General features: G+C 40.5%; 1 protein-coding gene across 4 annotated transcripts in view; it reads right to left on the reverse strand.

Annotated features, from left to right (window-relative positions):
- The window catches only part of uimc1 (ubiquitin interaction motif containing 1), a 28,596-nt gene extending 13,727 nt beyond the window's left edge, over nucleotides 1-14,869 (reverse strand). The window contains exons 1-14 of one of the 4 annotated variants that reach the window (XM_030069382.1): nucleotides 14,801-14,869; nucleotides 14,378-14,457; nucleotides 12,466-12,596; nucleotides 11,921-11,984; nucleotides 10,941-11,059; nucleotides 10,554-10,734; nucleotides 9,568-9,734; nucleotides 8,211-9,041; nucleotides 7,358-7,421; nucleotides 7,073-7,179; nucleotides 5,887-6,008; nucleotides 3,843-4,089; nucleotides 1,904-2,008; nucleotides 549-604 (exon numbers count right to left, since the gene is read on the reverse strand). In XM_030069382.1, the coding sequence (XP_029925242.1) occupies nucleotides 549-604; nucleotides 1,904-2,008; nucleotides 3,843-4,089; nucleotides 5,887-6,008; nucleotides 7,073-7,179; nucleotides 7,358-7,421; nucleotides 8,211-9,041; nucleotides 9,568-9,734; nucleotides 10,554-10,734; nucleotides 10,941-11,059; nucleotides 11,921-11,984; nucleotides 12,466-12,596; nucleotides 14,378-14,429 (2,246 nt within the window). In that variant the 5' untranslated portion in view covers nucleotides 14,430-14,457; nucleotides 14,801-14,869. The other 3 variants (XM_030069379.1, XM_030069380.1, XM_030069381.1) reach the window with 3 other exon arrangements.
- Nucleotides 14,870-16,057: the final 1,188 nt, after the last annotated feature.

Here is a 16,057-nt window from a genome sequence, read left to right on the forward strand (position 1 = left end):
TTTATTGCAATGGTGACACTTAAGGTTGAAGGTTGTTGTTCATGTTATTATGCTTGTATTAAAATAATTTTAAATCAGTGTTTTGTGTCACATGGTTGATGACTTCAGTAACCAGATAATCTGGTAATGGATAATGTACAGCAAGCTTGTAATGTGCTCCTTCCTCCTCCCTCTCTCTCTCCCTCTGTCTCCCTCTCCCTTTCTCTCTCTCCCTCTCTCTTTCTCTCTCTCTCTCTTCATCTCCATCTGCATCTCCATGTGCTTGCTCTTGGTCCATGAATTTGGCCAACGTCTGTTGGGTTTCTGTAAGCATCTTGAAATAACTTTTGTTATGATGTGATGTTATACAAATATAACTGAATTGAACTAAATTGAATTGAATTGAACTGATAATCATGAAAAGGTGGAAGGGCAGGCATGAAGCCACTTGCTATGCATCACCTGTCACTTATAGCCTCTGTGAACCATTTATTATTTAACCAGTTTAAAACAAAAACAAACAATCAAAAACCTAGACGACTAACTGGGAAAGTTATGTCAGGTTTTACCTTCGAGGAACAAGCAGCTGAGGTGATTCAGCCGGGGACACAGGTGAGGGGGACTTCTGTTAACAAATGAAACATATTTTTAAAGTATATACAGTATACTTTATGTTAATTTCCAATACAAAGACTTTATTTTAACTGGGAACCTCTTTGCACACATTACTTTCTTTGGCTTGTTCTCTTCAACACTTCAAGCATTGGATGTACTGCTACTTAGTAGGTTTTCTGCACCAACCATAAGAAGTTACAAATGTTTAATCTTTATCACACAAGTGCCCAACTTCAAATGGGATTTCAATATTGTGAATGACATAGGTTTGTCTTTTTCTCCCAAGAAAACCCCGGGGAAAGCTGAACACATGTACAAATGTGTGTTCATCCATTCCATTTCCAACCACCTGGTCTGAAAAAAAAATCATAACATAGCTACAATCATCTCCATTTGTCCTTCAAAACTGAATGAAATTGAAAGAAACTGAAGTCAATGATGTGAGGAATTGGTCAGCTGCTATGACATGTTTACTCTGGCATATTAACCATCAGGAGATTAAAATGATTCCTGCCGAATGCAAGGCATCAAAAGAAGAACTGGAACCAATACATGGAAAAGTGGACTCCTTATCAGTAGTAGAAATCCAAGTCCATATAGTTGCAATGATAAAAAAAAGCATAACTTTTTTTTTTTTTTTTTTTTTTTTTGGCATTTCTGCTTTCTTGATCAGTAGACAGGAGAGAGAGAGACAGGAAAGGCAGGGGAGAGAGAGAGGGGGTGACATGCAGCAGAGGGCCTGGGTCAGATTCAAACCCAGGTTGCTGCAGTAAGGACTCACCATTGATGCGTGGTATGTGCTCTACCAAGTGAGCTACCAGGGCACCCCAAATGAAACATTAAAAAATATATATATATTTTATATATTTTACAGCTTGAAACTCTCTACATGCCTCAACTCTACCTGCTTTTTTTGGTTTTCCTTGAGGCAAAACTTTGGGATAGTATCTGGTGCCGGATAAAAAAAATAAGCAGTGAAGCTCTACCAGTCACTGCGTACAACCAGGAAATACCAAAGCAGGACTCATGGAAATTGTTATCTCACTATTTTTTTCAACAAATCTCTTAGTTATACTAATATTGATAATGAGCTGATTTTTTAAAAATAAAACACTCATGTGGGGCTCTGGCAGAGAAGGGAGGAAAAACTAGTCAACACACACCACAAGCGATGGACAGGCCTTCACTGTGAGAGGGTATTATGTGCAGTGGAAAGCAGAACCCAGAAAAGGAAAGCAAGTAGAGCTGAGGCGAGTAAAGCAGCTTGTATGTAATGAAAAAGCAGCCCATGTGAACAGCAGTGCAGTACCTCAGCCTGGGGCAGGATGGCCTCGCCCCACTCAGCCTTCCTCAGCAGGCGTCTCTGAGCATGTTTCAGACTCTTCTCATACACTTCCATCTGAGCCATGATCACCTGCAGCAGGAACACAGACAGACAAGGATGGAGTGAGGAATGAACAGCAGACATAAAGACACAAAGGAGGAAGGGCACAGGAAATCTGACATTTTTATTCTTTATCTTAGAGATGAAATGATCACTGGTTTTCCTAGAAACTGATAAACTAATGGTTAGTTGCACTATTACAAACTATCATGATAACTTTTTTTTTATTTTTGTGGCATTAAGTCAATTCCTCATCTTCTCCTTTGTCAAGCTTCATGTAAACAGGATTTCAATTAACACCAACTAGTCTTGCAAACATGGTCCCACTCTGCTCACCAATAACATTTGATGATATATTAGCTTGTTAGCTTGTTACCATCTAATACATACAATACATCCAATACATTTCTCTCATTTAAATGCAATGGATATTGAATTGTTTCCAGTAGGAGAAACACTTTTGGTATCTTTTGGTATGTTTTTTCAAGAGGATCTGTATTTATGTCAAATGTACACTTGTGTTGTGTATTTCCGAGGTTAACATAAGACATTGGTTGCCAACAGTTCATAGTGACAATAAGTTAAGTTGTGATTGTCAATATCGGCCATGATGATTTTTTTTTCCAGAGTATTAGTAATAATTAACAATTTTCAGCACATTTTAATAATGCCACATTGATAACAAAAACAGTGATACATTTTATCATGATAATCTCAATTTCGAAATAGCATAACCCATAAAAACGGAGCTTACCAGTGATTTTGCATTACCTACAAAATGTATGAACTTCACATTTCTGCTCTTTTCCAAAAACAAGCAATGGTAATTTAGAAATTTAATAATTTTTCTTCCCTTTCATACACTATCAGTTTTCCTGAAAGCAGCATCAGTGTTGTGTTTTGATAACTCTTTGAAATTGGGATGGAGTGAAACACACACTCCCTCCACCAGGGAAAAAAGGAGAGGCAGAACAATATAAGATGGCTGCTTCAACCAAAAATTCACATTTAAAAATGGACATATGCTGATTATATGTTGTGAAATATTTAGTTCCCCACATGATTTGCAAAATGGTTTGTTGCCATGTAAAATGTGGGTGCACTGTAGTAAATGGTCCAAACATTCAAAATCACTGGGACTGTCCTTTAAAGAGGACCGAAGAAAGGAGCAAGCAACACACACACACACACACACACACACATTGCCTACAGCCTTTCTTTAACCTTAACCATAACCAAATTATGCCTAACCCTAAACCTTACCCTAGCGTGTGCGCATGCACACACGCACACACACACACACACACACACACACACACACACACACACACACACAGAGTCGTGTTTCCCTCTCTTCAGAGGACATCACAACATCACATTGACTTGCGTTCATCTCCTGAAGTCTAACCCTAGCCATAACTTAATCCCTAAAGTTAGCTTACCTTTAAATCAAGTCTTCAACCTAAAACTAATCATTTTCTCTAAGGGGACTTGCTTTTTGTCCCCATAAGGGAGGTCATACCCCCCAAAAACATGACTGTGTAAACAGATTTATGTCCCCACAACATTAGTAATACCTGGCGCACACACACACGCACACATATGCATGCATGCACGCACGCATGCACACACACACACACACACACACACACACACACACACACACACACACACACACACACAGCAAGTCACTGCTTTTTTCCAACAAGCACCCACCTTTTACAGAAGATGTATTTCATCTAGTTTTAACTTACTGTCTGTAAGATGCTCTGTAACTTTGTTCTGAACAGGCAATACACAAATTAAGTTTACATTTATTTTTTACATTATTTTGACATTTATTTTTCATGAAAACAATCTTTACCTGTGTGTATGCATCTGGGTCCAGGCCCCGTGGACAGAAGGGAACACCCCAGTAGTAGTGCACTGTTGGCTGACCTCCAGGTCCCACTGAGGAAACGGGGCCCCCACTGACCAGCCCCTGACTCTGCAGTAGCCCGGAGCCTTGCTCAGCAGTGGAGGTTTGTGCTAGCTGCTGCTGGTGCTGAGAAGACGATGCGGCAGAGGAAGAGGGTGCAAACAAAGTGTGTTTGCCTCTCTGCTGCCTCAGGCTGGAAACCCACAGATATGACACAATTTTTTCTTAACTGCGGAGACCCAGGTATCAGAGTGCAGAGTGTCTACAGGTATCAGAGAGTTACATTTAATGCTTTGACCAAAAGTAACCTTTTTTTCTTATTTCTTATTCAAATTAGTACTGCATGCAAGTATAAACTTAAGTAGATTCTGGCATGCTGACAGTTTTTAGCAGTTATTCCTTTAGGTCAAGGGTCTTCAACGTTTTTCAAGCCAAGGACCCCCAAACTGATCGAGTGATGGAGCATGGACCCCCTTCAATCTATATTGTATAAAATTGTGTTTTATATTAAACTGGGCCTAGTGACATGTATAAATGTACCTTGTTATTGTGCATTCAATACTAAGCTATTCCAATAATACACAGGTTTATTTATTCAAGTTTTTATTTTAGCGTGCAAGGTTAAGTCACAGCAAAAGGTAAAGTGGAAACAAAAATAAGTGACGGCCTATTAGTGCCACTGCCATGAATAAACATGTCTGTAACACTGTAAACATTACTGAACTATTAAAATAATTAAGAGATTTATGTTTGTATGTTTGTATGTAGTAGGGACATCCTCAAGCCATCTGTGGATGGCGCACATAGTCCAACATTAATGACATGTCTGACCCTGATGAGTGGCACACAATTTTTCTAACCTTGGAAGGATGGAGGTTGTCAGGCAAACGGTCGTATCAGCCTCAAGCGGCTTTCACATAGCATGCGGTTTGGGCCGCGCTGGGTGTGGCCAGATGGGTGCAGAGCGTGCACGCATATGCAGAGTAGGGTGCACGCGCTATTGTCTTTGCAAGAGTAGCGCATATCTTATGATATCAATGATCTAGATTTCTAAATACATACACCTCCTGTCTGTGTAGTAAATCAGTTGCTTCAGCTTACAACAGTATTGGTCTTTGATTGCACAAAAAAAAAATTGTGGAAAGCAAAAACAGCTCATATCTCTGGCAGTTTTTAAACAAACCTGGTATTCCCAAATTGTTGGGTATCTCTCTCCATGATTGGGCTTTTTTAATGAGATCACAGTAGGACTGTAGTCTCGTGTCCCACAGCGCTGCACACAGAGAGAAAGCCACAATGATGCTTTCCTCCATTGTTGTTTTGCCATTCTGCCAAAATCTGCCAGATTTTTTCCTGATTCCAATATTCTCTCCTATTGGACGCGCCGAGGTGTCGTCACAGGGTGCTGTGCCCAAGTTAAAAAATTTTCAACGTGCAGCGTGCACAGGCGCCAGCACCAGCCTCGCACTGCGCTCAGCTCGGCGCAGACCGGTGCGCCCTTGCGCCCCACGATCACATACGCAATGAATGGCTGCACCGGCCAAGGTCTGCACCGTGCATGCGCTATGTGAACACCGCTTCAGGCTGCAGTCTTGAGCTGCATTTGTTTTTCAGGTAGGGGAGGGAGGAAAATCCACTTTCGCAATGATATGTTGTTGCAAAGGGCAAAAGGCTCATCATAGCTTTTGCTGCCAATTGTGGGAAGTTAAATTTATGGGGAAAAAATTGGGGATTTTTTTTTTTTAAATAAATAAAAAATTGTGTAATCAGCCAAAAACTTCACGACCCCGCTACAGTACCTCCACGGACCCCCTAGGGGTTGCGGACCCCCTGTTGAAGACCTCTGCTTTAGGTCAGACAGCAAGCTGCTGCTGTAATAGGTCTAATGAGGACTTGTTTTGCTTTGATTTCAAACACGTAATATTTTAACATCTCTGATATAGCTATACTATTTGAGCTTCTGGTCACTGCAATATTTAAGTGTCTCTACCTGCGGGAAGGGCTGGATGTCCCAGCAAAGGCTGCAGCTGCTTGGCTTGGGGAGGCACTGTGGTTGTGTGGCTGATGAAGAGGTTTCTCTGATGGGAAGACGGGGCTGGGCGAGTCCACTAACTGCTAAGGAGAAAGGCAGGGAGGGGGAAGGAAATAGGATATTGACAAAAAACAATATTTTTTTTTTTTTGTGGCAAAAAGTGATTGCACATAGAAGTGACATTTATACAGCAATCTCTCTTATTAAGTTACTGAATTATGGAGAGTATGTGGTGTCTCATTTACATACATAGAGGATCATGGGAGATTGAAATCACAGCTAAAATGTGAAAACTTACAGCTTCAGTAAAATTTTCACAGTACAAGTTTTAATTTTCATTGCATGCTGCTCAATAAAGAACAGACAACCATGACAAAGCGCAGAGGTACAGAGGAATTATGCGTCTTTGTCTGGCCTGGTCAAACTGAACTTGACTCTTGAAGAATTATGCAAGTAACACTGCAATACTGCAATTAGTACAAGCAAACATTCTAAAAGTGAAATAAAAAGAGACAGTGAGATAAATGATTCATTGTTCAACCTAGAGGCAAAAGCCATAGGTGTCATAGGTGTCCCTCTCCCTCCCATATCCGTCATATACACAGAGAGATGTGTCAGAAAAGCCGTCAACATAATGGCTGACCCCTCCCAGCCCTCCCACCACCTCCTCAAACTCCTGCCATCTGGCAGAAGGCTCCAGAGCATCCGAGCAAGAACCACCCGTCTCAGCCAAAGCTTTTTCCCCCAGGCCATCAGAACTCTGAACACTTCCCGTATGCTGCCCCCCACCCCTCCCTCCATTACAATGGGATGACATATTGTATATATGCACTCAACTGCACCAGTACTTTTAAAATGCATCAGCACTTTCCACAAATGCTGCTCTTTTTATCTTTTTTTTTTTTTTTTATTAATAATAATGCTACTCCTTTTATATTTTTACTATGTCTGTGTTTCTATTACGCATGTGTGTGTTTTTAATTATCGGACATGATCTATGGAGAATGGCATTTCGCTCCCATGTATGCTGTTTGTGTATTTGGAAGTGACAAATAAACTGATTCTGATTCTGAAGTGAGAGTATCCATACACACTTTTTATCCCCCGAGAGCAGAATGCACTTTCAGACTGAACACCTCTTTACCGTTTCATCTTCATCCTCGTCTGACCAGTGTAAGGTCATGTCACTGGTCAGCTCCATCCCAGCTGCACTACAGTCTTTGGAAATTTCATACGACTTCTCTTTGTGGCCTAAAGGAAACCAAATCAGCAATTTAACAACCAATTAACCAACACACCAAAACTGATGGAACAAAGCATGCATAACTGAATCAAGCAATTACACCTTCAGAGGGTACAAACATATAAGCCTGATCTGTACTGTACATGAAGTTTATTCAGAAACACAGCAGAAAATTGTAGAAAATACCTGATGTGGATGGCACAGTGATATGACAAATCTTGTCACCTTGATCATGATCAATCCCACTTCCCTGCAATCAACAGGAACAGAACTGAGGCTGAGTGGGAAATTAAAAAGCTGTGACTGAATGACAGAGCTGATAAAAACCTGCTATAAAGAAAATAAAGAAACTGGACATGCAAGACATCTGGGAAAAAGAGATGGTAAAACACAGCACCTATACTAGGGCTGGATAATATATAAGTATTATATCAATATTGTGATATAAGACTAAATATTGTATGAGATTTTGGATATCATAATATTGTGATATAACATAGGTGTTGTCATTTACTGGTTTTAAAGGCTGCAACACAGTAAAGACATGGCATTTTCTGAACTTATCACACTGTTGTAGCTGTTATGTTACTTGCCTCAACCCGCTTGGTCATCATATCCACATTACTAATGACTGATTATCAAAAATCGCTTGTGTTTAAATATCATATGAAAACACCAGTAGCTACACCTACAATATCATCATAATGTCAACATCGAGGTATTTGGTTAAAGGGGTAGCTTGACACTCTGACTTGTCCAATACTCAAAATCAACTACAAAAACAAACAAAAAAACAAACAAAAATAATACTTAGCTACCTCATTTCTAGTGTCATTGTAGACCGGATGTGAAAAGGCCAATGATCAAACACAAGAGTCACTGTGTTTGTGACTGAGTCACTGTGACACAGTGAAGTTACCAAAACATATTGAGCACAGCAGACCAAATGAAACTGTCCCCTAAAAAGCTGCTAATTTTCTTTTTCCTAAAATGAAGTGCCATCTAAGGTAAAAAAAAAAAAAAACTGCCCCCACCTTACCTTTCTCAGGCACTGAGGGCGATTCCTGGTGTCTGGCCCTGAATTGGCTGGTGAATTCCCTTTGCTGCTGCACTCACTGTACTCGGTGCTCTGTGGACTGAGGCAGACCATTTGATGTTGGCTAGCTTTGCCAAATACTGGACTTGCCTTGCCAAATACTGGGCTAATAGAAGAGCCATGACTCTGTTGTGTTTCTCCATCGTCAACTTTGTCCATCTCTGAGAAGACAGGACTTTTGGGCTGTGGTGTTTGGCTGCTGGACAGAGTGAGGTTCTTGGAGATACCAGGGCTTCTTGGGAATACTGGGCTCTTAGGCTGACAGGACAGGGGTTTCTCTGAGGTGGCCAAACTCTCCTGAGAGCATAAAATTAACCCTGACTTTTCACAGGTTGTCTGCAGCTCCTGGCTCAGCTTGCAGACTTGGACTTTGGGTTCGCAGGCTTGCGGGGAGCCCTGATTTTCATTAGTCCTGCCAAATACTGGGCTTTTAGAATATTCTGGACTGTGCGCCACCTCTCCATCCTCTTCTTGGTCAGTCTCTGAGAAAAAAGGACTTTTAAGGAATGTTGTGCTTTTGGACAAATCAAGATTCTTAGAGCATGTGGAGCTTTTTGGAAATGTTGGGCTCTTAGGTTGAGAGGGCAGACACTTTTGAGTCGAGGTCGAAGTCTCCTGAGAGCATAAAACAAACCCTGAGGTGTTGCAGGTGTCCAGCAGCTCCTGGCTCAGCTTGGTGACACAAACCTCAGGTTTCAAGGCCAGCGGAGGCAACAACAATGTGACGGGAGATTTAGGTTGCTGGCAGTGGTCGATCTGGGTGAGGTCAGAGTCCTGTGATTTGATGTCGGTAGTGAACAAATACATACAAACATAGATCAACAAAACCATATGTATACAGAAAATGGGCATGCACACATACAGTACTGCCTTGAACACAGAAATACACCTTTAACAAGGAAATTGGTTTTCATTAACAGGACAGTAAGACAGCTTCTATGTTTGTCCTTTGATATCATGATCATTGGGATTTTTCAAATTCATAAAAAGGAAAATACATTCACAATTCTGCACAAGTGACACAAAATATAAAAATTTGAAGAACAGATTTGAGAATTACAAAAAAATGGCACTCCAGCAATGTGCAGTGAAATAAGATTCAGTCATTAACTCTGATGTTCCGTTTGTTTTGACGAATATCGCACCTGTCAGTCTATAATGGTGTCTGATAAACACCAGTCCACATGCTTTATTTTATTTTAAGACTTAGGGAATACAGTGTTTATGGGTTATTTATGCATTTTCATTATGGCTAATAAAATTCAAATTAAAAGGAAAAAATAAAGAATCTCCAACTGACCTGTTGTGTGTCCAAAGGCACTGAGACAGACTGAGAGCTGAAGGGAGAAGTCTGAGAGTAGATTTTTTGGGTCTGTGACAAGTCTGGCATCTCTAGCAAAGGACTTCCATCTTTCCTTTTCCGCTTTTTACTCCGATTATTGTTTTCATCCCCTCTTTTCTTCAGGTCTAGGAGCAGAATAACAGATCTCTATGAAGTGCAAACCACTTCATGGGTCTAGTACAAACATCTGACGTGCAACACTGAAGTAAAAATATGTCGATAACACTCAAATTCACATTCAAACATTGCACACATTCATGCCTGTAAGCTTCCCAGTACAAATATTCAATAGTGATTCGAAGCAGTGAATTTAAAAATGAATTTCATTAACATTTGATACTTTCATACTTCTACAAATTTGCCCTGGTTGTGGCTGTTGTCAGGATTGTGTCTCAGGGAGAGCATCATCCAGCCTGTTTCAGTGGGAAGAATCTTATCTGGTTTGAAAGAAAATGTTACATAAAAATAAATATGGCATGTTTTACATAACCTAGGTTGATTTCGTTTTTTTTATTTAGCCCAGTGAATGCACTCGTGGAGCTTCACGATAAGAGTAGGCATAGTAAAACTTTAAGTCCACAACATGTTCTCTGCAATTACGTGGAAAAAAAATATGAGAATATATTGGTATCAGCAATGAGCAAAAGAGTTTGAAAATACTGTCATATCGGATATTGGCAAAAAATCCAATATTGTGCATCCCTACATTTAAGATTGTTAAGTTTGTCTGACATGCTAAATGATGTCAAAATTTGGGTGCCATGGGTAGCGACAACAGTTGATCAAAGGCAGCCTGATGGTAGCTGTCAGTCACTGCTACACTTTGACATCTGCCTTGCTGTTTCTTCTACATTTCAGCTTTGATTCTGATCCAACAAAGATGATGTGGTCAACACACAAAACAATGAATTTCACTGTCGACAATCCACTCTTCACTCACTTACCTTGGCTCAGGTCTGCCTCCAAAGCACCGGTGGCCTCCGATGTGCCCTGGTGGCCAGAGGATGCCCCCTTTGCGTTTGGATAGAGGAGCCTTCGTCGGGACAGGGGCGTGGGCAAGGTGTCGATGTCGGTGAGGAGGCTTTGACTCTGGGAGTCTGGGCACGGCTGCGTCTGGTTGGCCATCTGGGAGAGAGCAGAAATGAGGGGCTGCTGCACTGAAGCTTTATGTGGTCAGCAGGTAAAATTGCTTGCCCAAACACTGCCCAATATTATAATATATATTGTATTATATATAATGCAAGTAAAGTTAAACTCAAGGTCAGCTGGACTTGATAGTAGGTTTCTGAAGACGCTTCGCTTCTTCAGTTCAGAAATATGTCGATACTCACACTTTCTTCTATGGCTTTCTTCATGGCATCCTGCTCTTGCTGCAGTCTGAGCGCAGAGGCGCTGGCTTCCTGCTCGCTCAGACGCAGGGCCAAATCCATCATCTCCTCCTCCGTCATCTCTGAAAACAACAACAAGGTCACCTCGAAAATAAAATGCAGATCAAAGGTGAAGGAATTGAAGGAATTCTCTTGAAATTGCCCTGATACTGCAGTAAAAACAGTTGTGTTGCTTCTTCTTGTTTTATATTGGCTCTGAACAGACATAAACCACACTGTCTTATGTCAGAAAAAAGCATATCAATGCCAATTTTACAGCCAAGCTTACAGCCAAGGCAGTATGAGAGATTAGCTGCAGAAAGATACACACACACGGCCACAGCAAAGACGTTCATGTTAGTTTTCCTGAAACAGAGTCTCCCCCAGAAAATAGTTCCAATTATCAGTTCTGTGGTTTACGAATGTTGACAATTTTGTTAGCTGCAGAAACTGTAGGGAAATTTTAGTAAAGGGACCAAATATTCAAAATCATTGGTGTGGTCCTTTAAAGTAGTTTCAGAGATGTCTGTTTTTCCTCATAATTATGCAAGGTGCTCCAGACTCTGATCAGATCATCTGCTTCATGTGAGGAGCATGAGGTGTATTGTTGTTTATAACTATGACACAGAGACAGATGACATCCTGTCCCACATAACATGTATCAGGGTGGCAGGACATAAACCAGCACCTCTACACATTCATACAGAGCCATTACACTGAGGGTTTTTTTTGTGTAATTGATATAATTTCACACTACTTCTGGGTGCAGCACAAACCTCCTGGATCATGTATTTGCAGTTGATTATTCTGTGGTGGAGATTATCATAAAATAAATAAACATATTTTCCAATCTTAATCTTAGAACCCAGCTGCTACACAACAGACATGACCAATTCAAAGCTGAAAAGATGACAAGTCAACACTTTGGAAATCCAGTTGTGTACCTTTTACAGCTGATTTCTTTTCTCTCCCTCTCCTGCGTTTTTCTCTGGTTGATGGGAGCTCTTCCTAAAAGAACAGAGCACAGTCGAATTGGTGGTTGTATCATGTTCACTGAGGACTCAGGTTTGTTTTTGTCTGATTAGTTGTCTTTCTAGTTCTCATGTCAGCCTTAAATCCTTGTATCTACCAGAACACATTCTTGTTTCAATTTCATATGATAAAATGAGTAATAATGCCAAAAAAAACATAATAGTCAACTAATTATTTAGCGTATAATGTGTCAAAAATAAAAACAAAGTCATGGGAAGTGATCAGAGCCCAGAGTGATGTCTTCAATGTATTAATTTTATAATGATGAATGGAGTGGAGGAAAACACTAAGCATTTTTGTGATCTTAGTTAAGCAGAATCAGCAAATGTTTATTTTATTTTTATTTTCTTTATAATTAGATCAATGACTAAAACTATGAGTATATTATCAAAATCATATGACATTTACTGGGGACCAACAACGTGATTAGTCATTTCAGCATTACACATGCCTTCACCTTGTTTTCAGTGTCATCTCCAACTTCATCCTCCTGCATCTCCTCTTTGCTCTGCTGCTTTCCAGACAAGGAGGCATCGGCCTCCTTGGTCATTTGCTTCCTGGGAGTCATCTTGACTTGTGGCTGAGTGACTGTAACAAACAGAAAGACATACAAATACTTTTCGAATCCTTTAGTCCAGTTGGAACCAACCCAGAATATTACTGTTTTCTACAGGTGGGTGGAAAAAAAACACGCTTCACTTTAGTGAAGCTTACATTTTTAATAGATTTTTTTTTTGGATTCCTGAATCAATTTAGAGGAAATAGGAGGAAAATAAGTATAAACCATGTCGTGCTAGGTTGCTGTCAAGGGTGGCTAAATATTGCTCCAAAGTTGGGCTCAATTTTGGTAAGGGCAAATCTGGCATGGGCATTTTCAGAGGGGTTCTTTGGCCTCTCACTCTAGGGTTTGGCAGTTTGGGCACAAAGTATGCAGATTTTTGCATGCAGTCCTAATGTGTTCTTTTGGCCTGTTGTAAGATGGTGTGTTTGTGCAGACTGGGGCCTAAACAGTCTTAGAGTTGTATCAATTGGCTTTGACTGGAAAGCTGAGACTATTGTGGATTCAATGAGCCACATTTGATTCATGTGTGATGATGCCCCCATAGCAGCCATTTCATTGTAGTCAGAGCATTTTTTCAGACTTGACATCACTGTATAAAATGACCTATAGTGATCTCTAGGATAATCACAGCCTCATGAAACTTTACAGCCACAAACTAGAGAGTGAGGCCATTCAGAGCATGTCTGGTTTTCCAGGTAGACTGACAATAAGACAGAGTTTCTGAGACATTTCCAGAACAGGATGCTCACCATCCAATCAAAGAAAAATGCAATTCTTACAGAATCTCCAAGTGTCAAAAGTTTTTAACATCAAATTAAAGCATGAATGTGTCTATAGTTTTCTTCAAGGTCTTGGTGTGCTAATGTGGTAGGGATTTTGACCATATTTATCAATTCTCGACTTGTCAAAAATTATTACTTTTTCACCAAATTATGAGACAAAATTGAACATGGGAATGGCCATCATATGCTCTCATCATTATGCTCTACCCCTATTATATTCTATACCATAAATAAACAAAAAAATAAATAAACTGATGCCTACCCCAAACACAATGGTTATTACAGATTTATGACTATAATAATTTTACACACAGTCCTGAGCACTGCAGCTTAATCTTAAGGTTCCCAGTTTTCAGACTGTGAAATGGATGGCATGGTATGCGGTTAAGCAGAGGAGATCCATCTGCTTACCTTATGAACATGATAACAGACTCAAAAAAGAAATGCAGAAATCCCAATGCATTTGGCCAAATTTCCTTACCAAAACAGATCCAAAACAGTGATAAAACTTCCACAAGTCAAATATAAAGTTTAAGTGCAACAAATTTAGTTAGTTAGTTTAGTTTAGTTTTGGCCTAACAGCATCTGCATCCAATTTCTCACCACATATTTGTGTTACCAGAATTTATTAATTTCTTTGGTTTTGTCACATTGTTTTGGGCTGGACAGCCAAGGTAAATCAGGTTATGCCAGGTGTTTAAAGGGCCATAGCCACTTATCAGATTGGATAATTTTATTCTGCAGCATCTTTGACAGACCTAGAATTATTCCCCCTAGCACCGAAACTGCATTAAATTACAGAGGAAACACTATAGTGGGTTTATTTACTGCAATCCATGAATGCAGTCTTTAGTGCATCAAAAATGTATAAAATACTCAGGAAATCAAGTTTGCTTGAACAATATGACCAGTTTGTAGAGTAAAGATCAAGTTTACACAGCACATTGTGTGAGTCATGAAGCTTTATAAATAGTTCACCTTTGACCCTAGATTATAATGTGTCCACCTAGCTAAACGCTTATTACCTGGTGAGTTGTACTGAGCTGGAGCTGGTGACTGGCCTCTTCTTCCTCTCATTTATTTGATGTTTCTGCCAAGGATTGGTCTGTCAAACACGAGAAAACAATGTTGATATTGGCTTTATTTATTACCTAAATAACTATTACTTAAACTAAGCAGACACCTGCCGTTCAGCCCTCACATCAACTAGCTCTTCTAACGGAGTTAGTAAAGCGCAATGAACCCGTTTAGTCTGGAGTCAACGTCAACCGTCACAGCAGCATCCAAGTCAACTTTTAAGTATTCAGACGAAACAAAAACAGAAACAGAGCTCTGTGTGCACTTTGTTTTCTGACGGACAGACAGCCAACTGACAGAAACACGGAGTAGCGATGTGTTGGTTTGTTAAACTATCGCCAAACAATGTTTAATTTGCTAATAACACTCACAGCAGAATTACTCCTCACTTTCGCGGCGCCATATTTGTTTCTGTTCGACTGGTCACGTGACTGTTGCGTAGCGCTCGCGCGTTGTGCCGCTTTCATGTGTGGGAAATGTGACTGGGAATTTGGAGCTTCTGGTTGTTGTACTGCGAGGGACCAGTTTTATATATATATATATATATATATATATATATATACATATATACACACACACACACACACACACACACACACACACACACACACACACACACACACACACAGTACAGGCCAAAAGTTTGGACACACTTTCTCATTCAATGCGTTCTTTATTTTTCTTTATTTTCATGACATTGTAGATTCTCACTGAAGGAATCAAAACTATGAATGAACACATGTGGAGTTATGTACTTAACAAAAAAAGGTGAAATAACTGAAAACATGTTTTATATTCTAGTTTCTTCAAAATAGCCACCCTTTGCTCTGATTACTGCTTTGCACACTCTTGGCATTCTCTCCATGAGCTTCAAGAGGTAGTCACCTGAAATGGTTTTCCAACAGTCTTGAAGGAGTTCCTAGAGGTGTTTAGCACTTGTTGGCCCCTTTGCCTTCACTCTGCGGTCCAGCTCACCCCAAACCATCTCGATTGGGTTCAAGTCCGGTGACTGTGGAGGCCAGGTCATCTGCCGCAGCACTCCATCACTTTCCTTCTTGGTCAAATAGCCCTTACACAGCCTCGAGGTGTGTTTGGGGTCATTGTCCTGTTGAAAAATAAATGATGGTCCAACTAAACGCAAACCTGGATGGGATGGCATGTCGCTGCATGATGCTGTGGTAGCCATGCTGGTTCAGTGTGCCTTCAATTTTGAAGAAATCCCCAACAGTGTCACCAGCAAAACAAACCCACACCATCACACCTCCTCCTCCATGCTTCACAGTGGGAACCAGGCATGTGGAATCCATCCGTTCACCTTTTCTGCGTCTCACAAAGACACGGCGGTTGGAACCAAAGATCTCAAATTTGGACTCATCAGACCAAAGCACAGATTTCCACTGGTCTAATGTCCATTCCTTGTGTTTCTTGGCCCAAACAAATCTCTTCTGCTTGTTGCCTCTCCTTAGCAGTGGTTTCCTAGCAGCTATTTGACCATGAAGGCCTGATTGGCGCAGTCTCCTCTTAACAGTTGTTCTAGAGATGGGTCTGCTGCTAGAACTCTGTGTGGCATTTATCTGGTCTCTGATCTGAGCTGCTGTTAACTTGCCATTTCTGAGGCTGGTGACTCG

This window comes from Myripristis murdjan, chromosome 14 (genome assembly GCF_902150065.1).
Source record: "Myripristis murdjan chromosome 14, fMyrMur1.1, whole genome shotgun sequence".
Taxonomy (NCBI): Eukaryota; Metazoa; Chordata; class Actinopteri; order Holocentriformes; family Holocentridae; genus Myripristis; species Myripristis murdjan.